Below are 14,201 nucleotides of genomic sequence, written 5' to 3' on the forward strand. Positions count from 1 at the left end.
TTCAACATTTTTGCCAAACTGGGTTTTCACAAATCAATTTAAAAGCAACTTAAATATAAACTGGTGCTTGGAAACAAGGAGTGCCTGAGGAGCTTTGGTGAGTCCATGATTTCACTGATACAGTATCCCTTATAACAATGTTGTTTATACCTCCATCATTATGCCTCCCCTCCCCATGCTTGGATTGTTCATCATTGTTCATATTTGTTCATCATTTTCCACTGAAGAAGGATATATTCCTTGTACAAGGAAAGAAGGAAGGAAGAATAGAAGGGGGAAGGAGGGAAGGAAAGAAGAAAGAAGGGAATGGAGAAAGGAAGGAAAGAAGAAAGGGAGGAAGGAGGGAAGGAGGGAAGGAAGAAAGGAAGGAAGGAAGGAGAGAAGGAAGAAAGGAAGGATGGAAGAGAGGGAGGGAGGGGGAAAAACTATTATGAACCTTCTCCTTGCCAGGTACTATGCTACTTACTTTACAAATACTATCAAATTTGATCCTCACAATAACCCTGGGAAGTAGGTGCTGTTTTTATCTGCATTTTACCGGTGAGGAAACTGAGGCAGACAGAAGTGAAATAACTTTCCCAGAATCATAAAGTTAATGGTATCAGAGTCTAAATTTGTAATCAGATCTTCCTGCTTTCAGGCCCAATGCTATATTCACTGTATATACTGGCGCCCTCATTAGAAAGAATCTTCTCATTTTCCCTTACATGAGAAGTACATTTGTATTACTAGGGCTTTCGGTCTGTTTTCTCTCATTTTTTTAAATAAATGTTATACTCAAAATTTTTTTCTTTCAACATGCATAATCTCAAGAAGGTACATCATACCACTTAAAGCATGTAAGTTGTCACATTTAAAATTCAAAAGCCAACTTCAGAAAAACATGAATGTTTCCATTGTTCAGTTTATTTGTGACTTTACTTCTGATAAGATTGTGGTGCTTTTTTTTCCTTGTAATTCTGTAGTAATGCTGGGAGAATATTTATATTAAAATATCATTTTCTTATTTTCATAGCATCAAACATCTTGAAATTATTGGTTACATTATGTTATTTCCCAAGGATGATACTATGTGATCACTTCCACTTACATAATGCTGGGTCTAGCTCATTATCTATCTAGAATTTTGCATTTGTGCAGTGTGTGTGTGTGTGTGTGTGTGTGTGTGTGTGTGTGTGTGTACAAAATGTAAATACTGATGTCCCAAAATGCTAAGTTGTTTTACATAGTAGCATCTCAGAATTATATATTTTTCATCCAGTTTGGCTTTCTAAAGTGGATAGTCAGGCTTATCGTTGTGGATTGAATAAAAGGTACCAAGTAGTATTGCAGAGTTCAGCGTATTTATGATATCTTCTGTAAACAAGATAATATGGGTAACTTCACCATCAATAAGGAAAATTTCAGTCTTTAAAGTCAGTCATACTGGACAAAATTTGAGGTGAATGTGTCTCCAAGTTTGCTATCTCATTTGGTATCAGTGATTAGTGAGTTGGTAAACACATTTACATAAATTGTTACAGCTCTTAAAGAATCTTGTAGAGGAGGCCAGGTGGCTCAGCGAGTGGTAGCACCGGCTCCAGTGTCGGGATGACCTGGATCGGATCCGGGCTCAGATACTCAGCACTACACCCAGAAATAACTGGCCGTGTAACCTTGAGCAAGTTACTTAACCCCTATTGCTTTAAAAAAAAAAAAGAATCTTGTAGAATTTTTGTGTATATGCTAGACACCTCTCAGAATGGATTTTTTTTTTTCGAGGCAATTGAGGTTAAGTGACTTGTCCAGTGTCATGGAGCTAGTAAGTATCTGAGTTAGATTGGAACTCAGGTCTTCCTGACTCCAAAGCCAGTGTCCTATCTACTGAACCACCCAGCAGCCCCTGACTAGACTCTTTAAGCCTACATTGTCCTATGTATTTAAATGAATTTTAAAATGTATAGAGAGTAAAACACAGTGAATTTTGTATTGTCTACATCTCCCACACGGTTGTTCAATGATAATGATGTGATGTGATATAAAAAAGCATCTGTAACAGCCTGGTCATGACTTTCCCATACTTTCATATAGGATACATGAGCTAATGCATAGGAGAAAGTAGGCATATGAATTATTGCTTCCTGATAGCTTCTTGCTTGTCTGATTTTTATAAAAGCACTGTCCATAACATTTCCCATTCATGTAGAATCTGCTCTTCATGGAGGTATCTTGAGAATTAATTCCTGAAGGCCTTTAAAAACCTCCTGCACAGGGTTATATATGGGTATTTGATGAGGTCCCACAACTTCCTTAGCATTGTCATCATATAGTGTATATGATAGTGATGAATTACAGTCCAAACATAGCAATTTCTCTTTTATCACCAATGAAACTAGATTATTACTCTCCCATCAATCTATTCCACTTTGCACTTGACAGTTGTCTTCCCTTTCCTTCTATTAACACAAACTCTTTAGAGGGGTTGGCATAATTTGATCTGATGTCAAGTATTCTGTAGATTTCTTTTTTCCTTAACTGTTTTTCATTGTTTTGAAAATTAGTGGGGTGGCCAGGTAGCTCAGCGAGTAAGAGCACCGGCTCCAGTGTCGGGACGACCTGGATCAAATTCGGGCTCAGATACTTAGCACCACACCCAAAAATAACTGGCCATGTAGCATTGAGCAAGTTACTTAACCCCTATTGCTTAAAAAAAAATAAAAAATTAGTCCTGCTCAGAGTCCTTCATCATCTTTCCTCATCCCATAATATCTTACAAATGACTGTAAATGTTATTTTAGTGTACTCTTTAACTACTATATAGATTTGGACAAGAAAGATAAGTTGCTTCTTGATTACATTGGATATTAACACTAGAAAATTAATATATGTAGGGCCTAATTTCTAGGCTAATATGATCATAAATATAACCTGGATATTATCTTTGTTCAAGTCCTGCTTCTACTAGATACTTTGCAGTATAACTTTGAGAAGGCTATTAAAACTCTTATAGCTTCAAGCTACTTTAAAACTTTAAAGAGTTTCTTGTCAGTAGAAGTCATAAAGGTGAACAAAATGAGGATTATATAATCCCTGCAAAAAGACTAGAGTGAAGGGAGATAATACACAGTTATCTCTGAAGAACAACCACCACTAAATTATCTTAGATCTCATCTATTTGCTGAACTAAACAAAGGAAAGAGTTAGCTATTGGAACTGTGGTTTCATTGTTGTATAGAGCGCCAAGAGAGGAACTTCCTCTCTCAATGTAGGTCAGAATCTTCTCTTCAAATAATCAATTTAAAGATTTGCCTAGAGCACAGAATAGAGAATTAAACAACTATTGATGATTTGGAACTCTATTTTCTGCTACATAGTAAAAATAAGTTTAATTCATTGATCATTTGAATAAAAATTCTCAAAATTATTTCCTGTTTGTAGATATGCGCATTATGATAAAAAAAATAAACCCACCACAATTTATGAAATCTCAGAATATTATAGTGGGAAAGAACTTTAGAGGTAATATAATTCATTCTAATTTTAGAGATGAAGAAGTTGAGTATTGATGAGTTCAGGTGACTTGCTCAGTATCACACATCAAATTAGTACAACATCAAGATTAGTATCTAAGTCAAGAGACTCCTTACTCAAGATTCTATCTTGTACTCCAAAACACTTCTCTTAATTTGAACTAACGTAGTGCAAGATGAACATGGCAGAGTTAAAAATAGATTTGAAGAGATAATGTATATTTTCTATGTTTTATCCTGTATAGTAATACTCACGTTGGTTCCGGGTTTCCTTTGGCTTCACAGACAAACTGAAAGTATTCATCAAAAGGAAATGCGACTTGTACTGTTGATTGTTCTGTGATTGTTGGGACCTGTTTAACTAAATTTAAAAATATGCATTTACAAATTAGACTTTCAAAATCATGTTAAAGCTGACTTTGCAAGAGCTATAATCATCTTTGCTGACTACCATACTTGACAAGTAAAAGAATCAGCAAAAATTTGAATATCAGTCCACAGTGAGAAAGAACATTTTATGCTTACAAATCCTTCTTACTATTCATAGTCTTCTCTTACTCTATAATTTGTTACATACTCTTGCAAGTTATGGACAAGGGCTTTGAGCTGGACATCTGTACAGCCATCTAGCTTTTCAACTCAAGTAGGCAGAACAGATTTTTAAAATAACCACAAATATGAAATAGAGTTTTTAATGACTTCTTTTTAATACTTCTAATGGCTGTGAGCAGGACATGCATAGCTAGACATCTTAACCTAAGTGCCATGTTTAAAAGCAGAGACAGAGCTGAAAGAGACTACAAAAGTCAGTACAATTTATTTACAGATGAGGGGCTTTGGTCACACAGAGGAGATGTGAATGATCAAAGGTAATACAATGAAGGAAGGACTGAGAGACCACAGGCTAGAACCCATGTCTCCCATTTCTGTTCTGGTGCTATTTACATTATACTACCTGTTATTTTTCTGTTTTCTATCCATTTAAATAGAACTCTGTATATCATTATAGTCATTACTGCTTTTGGTCAGGGAATGGGGCTTAGACTATAGTCAACCTATAACCTACATGGTTGCAAAATTTCCTTAGAATTATAAATATGTTCCCAGAATGCTGCTGCATAAAATCAGAGTGTTATCTAAGCCAGTAAATAATTGGTGATAGTGGTAGTAATACTAATAGTAATACTACTAGTAGTAGCAGTAGCAGTGGAAGTTATTGGTAGTGGTAGTAGTAGTAGTAGCAGCAGTAGTAGTAGTAACAGTAGTAGTAGTAGTGGTGGTGGTAGTAGTAGTAGTAGTTAGTAGTAAAGTAAAATAGCGGCAGGAATAGCATAAATAAGAGTAGCAATAAAGGATACTGAGGTGACAGAATTGCTAGAATACAGGACTTGTAGTCAGGAAGACCCAAGTTTGAATCCTGCCTTAAATAATTATAACGTCCTAGGCAAGTCACTTAATGTCTCTTTGTTCACCTATCACATTGCTCAGCTATAAAATGTGATAATAATAGCATTTCCTTTTCAGAGCTGTTGTGAGGATTAAAAAAGCTAACATAAGTCAAGCTCTATGCAAACCTTAAAGCAGTGCATAAATGCTAGCTATTAGTATAAATAATATCACATGCACCAGCAGCTGACATTTATATGGTGTTTTAAAGTTTTCAAATCTGGCTTAATCTTCACAACAATCCTGTGTGGTAAGTACTTTTTTATTCCAAGAGCTAATGGGATAATAATATAAAAGAAAACTGAGGCTGAAAAAAGATTAAGGGATTTGCTTGGCCATAAAGTGTGCAGTTTAGGAGAAACCTGCAGAGTTACAAAGAAGATATGAAATTGTGAGACCTTAGTAGAATCATTTCCCTCTTTTTTTGTTTTAGCTTCTCCATCGCTGATATAGAATGGTTGTTATCATCATTATCATCAATAATAATAACAATAACAATTTCACTTTATAAATGTGGAAACAAATCATCATCATCAATAATAATAACAATAATAAGTTCACCTTATAAATGTGGAAATAAATTATCATCATCATCATCATTACTACTACTAAAAATAAGAGCAGGTAACATTGATACAACCTTTCATATTTATGAAATTATTTACATACACTATATAATTGGTCATGACAACTACTCTAGGAAGTAGGTGCTATCATCATCACTATTTTAAAGCTGGGGAAACGAAGTCTAACAAACATTAGGTGACTTACCCAGGACCATATAGCTACTTGTCTGAGGTAAGATTCAAACTCAAGTTTTTCTGACTCCTAGTCCAGTGCTCTACCTCAACTAGACCATCTCTAAGCTTTCTTCCAACTAAATGTGTATGTCTCTTTGGCTGTTGACTTTCCCCATTTATATTAGCTCAAGTTCAATTTTCAGGCATGAGACAAGCATAAATGTTCATAAAATAAGAAAATGAATAATTATATCCATTGGGGCATATGGATTTTATATGGCTATGACAATTGTTAGTCACAATTTGATCAACCTTATCGCCCTTCAGATTACATCGCTCTGCATTATAGTTCAAGGTGATGAGGAATAAATTATCATGGTAACCATCCTTTAGATATCAGTTAATACCTTGTGAACACCATGTTTATTAGAGTATGATTCCTTCTCATATTTGCCAGCTTGTAAAGGCTAAGAAAAAGCTAATTATTCAGGGAATGGATCTAATAACCTTTGGGTATTTATAGGAATATACATTCAACATTTTAAACCCTTTTCTCCATAATTAGGCCAATTACAGAGGCAGCAGACTCTTTGACATTCAAATGGAATATCTGAGTCAGCTGCATTTTCCAAGGAGGGCTCTGGAGTCCCTGAAATGCATGTATAAATATTCAGTTCCTCCAAAAACATTCCATCAGTATTTGACAACAGTTGTTTTCAAAGTACATTACACTCCATGAATGCTGAGGATTTTAACAAGTAAGCAAGACAAATAGATGGTGCAGAATAATCAATAGTTTGTAGAAACCCCCTTTCCTCAGGGGATGACTTTGAGGCTGATGCAGATGCTGCTGAGAGGAAGAAGCAGGATGACTGAAGAGAGAAGAGGGAGGAGAATCAAAGGAGACAGGATCTGTGTTACAAAGGCCAAACCCAGATGGGGTAGGCCTGGGAAGGAAAAGGAGAAAAGCCACGTCTCAGAGGGCTCCTATGAAACCACATGCCTTTCCTTACTCATTCTCTATTCAAAAAATTAGCAGAAAACCAAATTCACTTTCAAAAAGTGAAAAAAAAATCAATGAGCCCCTTTTTAAAAATATATTAAGAGCTGGAAGAGCCCTTTAATCTCATTTAGTCCAACGTTGCCATGTTATGGTGAGTACACCAAGACCCACTTAGTGACAACAGTAGAAGAAGACATGGATTGGGATGGAGATCTAGGGTTGAATCCATGCACTGCCACTTATCCCTCTGTGACCTCCGATTCATATTTGTAAAATTAGGATGATGGGCTCTCTCTCTCCTTCTCCCCCTTCCTCCCTCCCTCCTCCACCTCTCCATGTCTCTATCTCTCTCTATGTCTGTGTCTCTATCTCTGTGTCTCTGTCTCTGTCTCACATGCACACACACAAACTTTTATAATGTATCTATATCATTTTTATCTATTTCCATATCCATCTTCATCTTTCTATCTACCTACATGACCTCTCTCCACATATATATGATGTATGTATGCACATATGTATATTTGTATGTATATATCTCATAAAGATAAAATAAAATGAATAATCATGGCAATCTAAAGAATATGATCCTTCTTTGAATGTTGTTAGTGACCACTGATAAGATCATGTCTGAGAACACAAAAAATTTATTGCTTTAAAAACTTTTCTTTAAGTGTAAAGGGAAAGTAGCTTAAAATCTGAAGTAACCTTTGAATAATTGCTTGTGTCACCTAGAATAGCACCAAGTCACCTAAAAGAGGATCTAGTCAAAGGAGACGGGAGGGACAGGCTTTCACTATCTTAGACCCTTGTCTCTGACAGGCACTTATGTGTCTTTCAGAATGAAAAAAAAGTAGGACTCACAGAGTAGTTACTGTTGGGGTAACTTCAAACAACTTAAAAGTACAGGAGTATTTCTGCTAAGCAGCATAGGGTTCTCTGGATCTTTAATTTGATGGCATGGGACTTTTAAAAGTTTTTCGATTCCCTAAATATAAATAATAACAGTGATTTGTTAGAGTTTAGGGACTTCATTGAAATGACTGGTTGGGAAAAAAAAATGAAACTCCCTTTAACAATGCAAATCATTCCTTGATATGTAACTAATACTCTTGGAGAATTCCCTGGGGACATGAGAGGTTAAACGAATTGTCCAAGGTCACACAGCTAGCATGTGCCAGCATTAGGACATGGAGTCAGGGTTTCCCAGTTCTCAGGACAGCTTCTCTATCCATTGTCTGCAACTACCTTTCATTCTGTTTGCTTTTTGTATTTTAATCTATCTTTTATCATAGTTTTTCAACCAATATTAGTTAGGTCCTAAATATTACCTGAGATTGGTATTTCAATGGCTGTTGTGAATTTTAACATGAAGAAAAGCAGACATCTAATGTATCCTCTTCGGAGTAGCTGCATCTTCATAATTGTAGTTATACCAGCAGTCTAGTAAGAAAATGAGTGAAGTTCTTTCACCCTGTGTTCCAAAGGAAGGAGAGGATTTGAACCTAGAATGTCAAAAAAACAATGACAACACTATTAGACCATACATGCTTTGATGTATAATTACATCTCTGAAACTTCATATATAAATTCTATTAGGTATTTTTTTTTTTCTGACATGGCTCTCTGTATACATGCACACACCCGTCACCCTTGTGCCCATATCAATTACACTGTGGACACAGGAACCCAATCTCACATTGCCTGAGAAATAGAAGAGCAGTTAAAGCATAGGATTTTGGTAATCTTGCCAGTTAATATTTGTTGTGTTAACTGAAGGAAGTGTTCCAAATGGAAAGTACTCAATTGTTCTAATGAATGGAAAACAGTACAGCAATGACCCCAATTCATTAGCATGACCCCTTTCCATTAATTCTTTAAAACAGAGTAGCTAATCCTATTTGATTCATTAATATTCATAACAAATATGAAGCTTTGGTATTCTTGCTCTTTCATTCTGTGCTGTTCAAAGTCATCAGTCTGGAAGGAAGGGGATTAAGACTAGAAAAGGGAGAAACAAATGAATGTGGGCTAGTCCATTTTACCACGATTCTCATTTTGGTGAAATTATGAGAGGTAGGAATGTCAACCACCTTTATTCCCTTAAATTCGCCTTCCATTAAGCTTGGGAGCTGATTCATGGAATTTGGAGTAGGAAGTAATTTTAGAGGTCATCTATTCCAACCCCTTCATTTGACAGATGAGAAAAAATAAATCTTAGAGAAATTAAGTGATTTGCTTAAGGTCACAAAGTAGCAAGAATCAGAGGCTGAATTTAAACCCAGATCTTCCTTTTTCCAAGTCTAATAATACACCATGCTGTCTCTTTTCTTCTATGCCTTAAGAATTAATAGAGGGAGGGGTGGCCAGGTGGCTCAGTGAGTAAGAGCACTGGCTCCAGTGTCGGGATGACCTGGGGTTCACATCCGGGCTCAGATACTTAGCACCACACCCAGAAATAACTGGCCGTGTAACCTTGAGTAAGTTACTTAACCCTGGTTGCTTTAAAAAAAATTAATAGAGGAAATCAAATTATCTCTGAGAAAAGAAAAACATGCCTACAATGTATGATATGACAATTTGTCAAAACATAGGGTGCCTGCTTACCAAATTCCCATATTATGTAAAATTCACCCAGAAGTTGGGGAAAACAAAAAGAACAATGACAACAACAAGATGATAAAGCTCTTTTGGGGTTTGCAGGTAAACAGTACTGAATATTCGGGATGAGAGTGTTGTCAATTCTCCTACAGAGAGAATTGTAAAATTAAAATTTTACAATTTAAATTAAATTAAAATTTTTATTAAAATTAAATTAATTTTAAATTAAATTTTAAAAATGCAAGGATTTAATAAACATCATCAGATTTGGTAATTAAATATTATGGCTCACTTCGTAGTGAGGAATTTCAGCTGAGTGGAAATCAGATTGCAAAGGGATAAAAAAATGATTGAGAGAAAAAGATGTAGTGGTCTTCATTTTTCCTGCTCTCCCTTCCCCTCTCTCTCCTCCTCCTGCTTTTCCTGCTGCTTCTTCTCCTCCACTTCAGCTTCTCCTCCTCGTCCTTCACCCCCCCCCCCCTTACTCCTCCTTCTTCCTTAAAGCTTGTCTCAGGAAAGGAAGAGTCATATAGGACTCTAGCTTGAGGACATGGTATGAGCCAGTAAAAACTACCCTCTTCCTAGGAAGGGAATCACTTGGGTGTGTTTGAAGGCAGACAGGAAGGAATGGGACAAAGAAAGTTCTAAGATCAGACACAGAAGTTATGATTGATGGTGCTGTCTGCCTGTGGGGTGGGGAGGAGATGAAACCAAGGACACATGTGGATGGCTAGTCTTAGCAAGGACAAGGGGACACCTCATTGTCTGATATTGGAGGGGGGAATGGGAGATGCTGGTGTATAGTATTATGGTGAAGAGAAGTGAAAAAATGTATGAAATCAGGATGAATGTCCTCAATTTTTGTTTTTTTCTTCTAAGTAAATGTCAAGATTCCCAACTGAGACAGTGTGGAAAAGAACTGTGAGAGGTCTGAGTGGAAAATAAAGTAATTTTCCTCACAACAACCCAAAGAAGTGATGATTGCAATGATTATTTTCTTTATTTTGCAGCTGAGCACACTGACTTTCAGAGAGATTAAGTGGTCAACCTAAGATTATTAATAAGAGGTTGAAAAGAGACTTGAGACCAAAGCTTTAACCTGTCAAATAAGTAGTCCTCCTACTTGCAGGGTGGGGAACCTGTAAACTAGAGGCCACATGTGGCCCGCTAGGTCCTCAAGTGTGAACCTTTGACTGAAACCAAACTTCACAGAACAAATTGGATTCAAAGGGTCACACTTGGGGACCTAGAGGGCCACATGTGTCCTTGGGGCTGCAGGTTCCCCACCCTGTAACTACATCATATCTCTGTAGCTTAGTAAAGTTAATTCTTTATTCAACTGGAGATTTTTTCAGTACTTGGAGACATACCTTTAAATACTGTTATAATCCACTGCTTTGGTGGACGGTATCACTTCCACCCATCAGTTTTCTCAGATGTTCCCAATTTAAGAACAAGCAGTTATTTAAGATTGCCCACAGGGTTGGCAGTCATAAAACAAGGCGGCTAGTTGCAGGGCTTTGGTTCACATCAGTTTAAGATAGAATGGATATAGAAGAAAGATTTGCCTCCTCATTTTATGTCTCTTTTTCCCTTTGCGAAAAAATGAGAGCAGGAAGCAGATTTAACTTCTTAAAATTATATGGTCCTGTCTAATGGCAATTCATTATTTACTATTTGGTTCCATTAAAAGTTGATGTTGATTGTTTTAGGGGCAGTTCATTTCTTTGTTAAATAAGCTGCCCTTTATTTGTGAAGACCAAATTGTTCAAAACCCTGATGCTATTAAGGAACTATGCATTTCCAGATTCATACACTATAAATTACCCCTTCCTGAAGCAGGGAATAAGAATATTAGACATTCAAGTAAGTGAGAAAATGTTAAATTCCCATTAATCTCCCAAAGCATCCTTAAGTACCTCTAATTATTATATCAAAATAGCTCACAGGTACTAATTGCTCAGTGGTGATGAGCTAGGTGTGGGAATTTTAATGGTTTTAAGAAGACAGCCTCAATCTCAGCTAACTCATATAGGAAATACTTGAAAGATCTGTAATTTTGTCATCGAAGGAAACTCAAAAAAATTTGATAATTAAGCCCTAGAGATTCCTATATTTCTTAAGATTTTTATGGTACAATGTTAGTTTGTTATAATCTCATTTTTCTTATCTTTTATTTTCCTATTTTTGTTTTGTTTCAATACTCAAAGGAATGTTGTACAGGTAGACAAACTATTTTTTGCTATTTTGTTGAATATGTGTGTGTTTTATATATACGAATATGTAGGGATGGGTGTATGTATGTATATATGTATATGTGTGTATGTATATATATATATATATATATATATATGGAGAGAGAGAGAGAAAACAGATACAGAGACAGAATAAAGACCCATAGCTAGTCAGAGACAGAGAGATAAAGAAAAAGAAAAAGAGAGATGACTCCTCACTTCAATGATATTGGGAGCTCCCTTTACAGATACAGCTATTGGAATCTTCTCTACAACATAGAATCTTGAAACTTCCCAGGATCACACATTCTGTTTCTTTCTCTAGGTCTCATTCTGTCTCTGTCTGTTTGTCTGTCTATCTCTCTCTGTGTCTCTGTTTTTCTCTCTGTCTCTTTTCCTCTCTCCTCCATCTCACTTCTTTCTCTATCTCTCTTTCCATTATTGAGATTTCAACCAATGTCTTCCTTGTTCTAAACCCAGTATTCCATCCACTTACCCAAACTACTTCTTGTCAAAAGTATTCTTATTAAAATGGGATACTGATTTCTGTTCATACAATGCAGAAAACGTCTGAATCAACATCAACAAAGCTGTTAGTCTCCTGGAGTTGTTTAATGGTTAATTCCACATGTGACCTTATCTTTTTATAAGATTCTGATTTCATTTACCAGAGACATGCATGTTGAGAGGATGTTACTTAAAAGGCACTAGTAATGAGAAATTGACCCCCTGCAGGGACAGACACATTAAAAGATGACAAAAGAGAGAACTAAAGTAGCTTTCAGATTATAGAAAGAAAAACTGTCCTTTCATCATATAGGATATGGGAAAAACCTGCATATTGAATATATACATTTTTCAACATAAGATAAATGCAATTTTAAATCTCAATTTGTCTTTCCTGGGCCAAAAATGAATTTCATATCACATTCTAGAACTCAGTGAAATTCACCAATAGACATGGTGAAAAACCTCAGTCTGAAATGAAAGACTAATAAGGTTCTTCGGTATAGCCAAAACTGTAGCTGCCCCTCTTGACTATGTGAAGGACATTTAACTCAAATCCCATGTGTGATGATGTTAAGGACATTTAACTCAAATCCCATGTGGTTGGCAATACAGCCCTAGAGCAGGCGAGGTTTTAATTAACTGTCTGTGAAATTTAGCAATAAATAAATAAATAAAAATCCATCTGCCTCCTGCTGCTATTCTGTAGAAATAATAAAAGTCTCCAACTTCCTTCCCAAGGGGAATGAAAGTTCTTAAAGTCATATCAGATATACTGGTCACCAGATTTATTTCCCAAGAAAATAGGAATCTAACAGTGATGGTTGCCCCATGATGATACTAAAAACCAAAAACAAAGAAAAGAAAAGCAGATGTTGAAGAATCCCATATGTTTAATTCATCTTGAATTAGAATCAAGAAAAATAAATGCTTCTATGCAGTAATTTTTGTGTTGTCTTATGCAAAAAAAAGAAATTATGCATCACATTGTGTTGCTTCTCTTGGTAAGTGTCGTCATTGTTATTATCGGTTATCACCATCATCACCAGCACTTACTACTACTACTACTACTACTACTACTACTACTACTACTACTACTACTACTACTACTACTACGGCTGCTGCTGCTGCAACTACTATTACTACATATTTTTTATCAGATTCCAGGAAAAAAAAAACAGGCTCAGGTTTAGTAGTCAGCTTATTTCAAGAAGTGATAATTCTCTCTGTTTATTTAGATGGCGTCTGCATTGCTTCTGTCCCTTAAATTGTGATTGCATATTATGCCCAAACTCTAAGCCTCCTACTACCCCTTTGGTAAGAGGGAAAGGGTTGAAAATTCAACTTTGTGAAATATGTTTCATATTCAACTCCTAATCAGAAAGGCCCAGTGTGACACAGCAAAATTAAGAACTCTGGGTTTCATTAATGCTTTTGATACTTACCTATGTGATCTTGAGTAATACAGTTTCCTCCTATATAAAATGGGGTAATAATAATCTGTCACCTAACTTAAAGGGATATTGTGAGGAAAGAGCTTGGAAATATACATGAGATATATAGATGGATGGATGGATGGATGGATGGAGAGAGAGAGACAGAGAGACAGAGGGAGAGAGACAGAGACTGAGACAGAGAGACAGAGACAGACAGACAGACAGACAGAGAGAGAGACAGAGAGAGACAGAGAGAAAACCAGCTCAGTTATAAGGCTAGGAGGGCTCTACATTATCAATAATGATAAGAAAAGCAGACAAAATCAAAGAGTTATTAAAATCTGAAGAGAATATATGTTGAAGAATCTGAGGTCATTGAAAAGTGTCACTTAACACAAATTCCAGAAATTATTCTTAATCCCTACATGCATGAGAATATTAATAATGATGCTGCAAAAGACTGAAGAGATGGGCTTGCTTAGGTTGGATTCTCAAAAAAACCCTTTTTGAGTTTGAATATGAATTCAAGTAGCAGGCCCAATTATACAAAGAAAGTAATACAAAAGAGATGGTATTTACCATAACTATTAAGTGAATTAAGTGAGGGAGGGATGTGCAAAGTCCCCAGTCTCATTTTCTCCTTCAGAGTCATCTGGGTCCAGAATAAGAACATTTTCCCAAAAATGTCAAAAATGAGTCCAAAACTGAACTCATTTTCCTTACCC

The 14,201-nt window shown here is 36.0% G+C and overlaps 1 protein-coding gene across 5 annotated transcripts in view; it reads right to left on the minus strand.

The window, feature by feature from the left end:
- Positions 1-14,201, minus strand: part of CHL1 (cell adhesion molecule L1 like) — a 279,616-nt gene that overhangs the window by 112,621 nt on the left and 152,794 nt on the right. For all 5 annotated transcript variants that reach the window (XM_069084078.1, XM_069084075.1, XM_069084080.1 and 2 more), the window contains 2 exons: positions 8,030-8,203; positions 3,765-3,870 (listed from right to left, as the gene is read on the minus strand). In XM_069084078.1, coding sequence (XP_068940179.1) covers positions 3,765-3,870; positions 8,030-8,120 — 197 coding nt within the window. In that variant the 5' untranslated portion in view covers positions 8,121-8,203. The remainder of the gene's footprint in view (positions 1-3,764; positions 3,871-8,029; positions 8,204-14,201) is intronic.

Source organism: Petaurus breviceps, unplaced genomic scaffold, assembly GCF_028583685.1.
Source record: "Petaurus breviceps papuanus isolate PSGF00001 unplaced genomic scaffold, PetGlider_PUasm1.0 174, whole genome shotgun sequence".
NCBI classification, from domain to species: domain Eukaryota; kingdom Metazoa; phylum Chordata; class Mammalia; order Diprotodontia; family Petauridae; genus Petaurus; species Petaurus breviceps.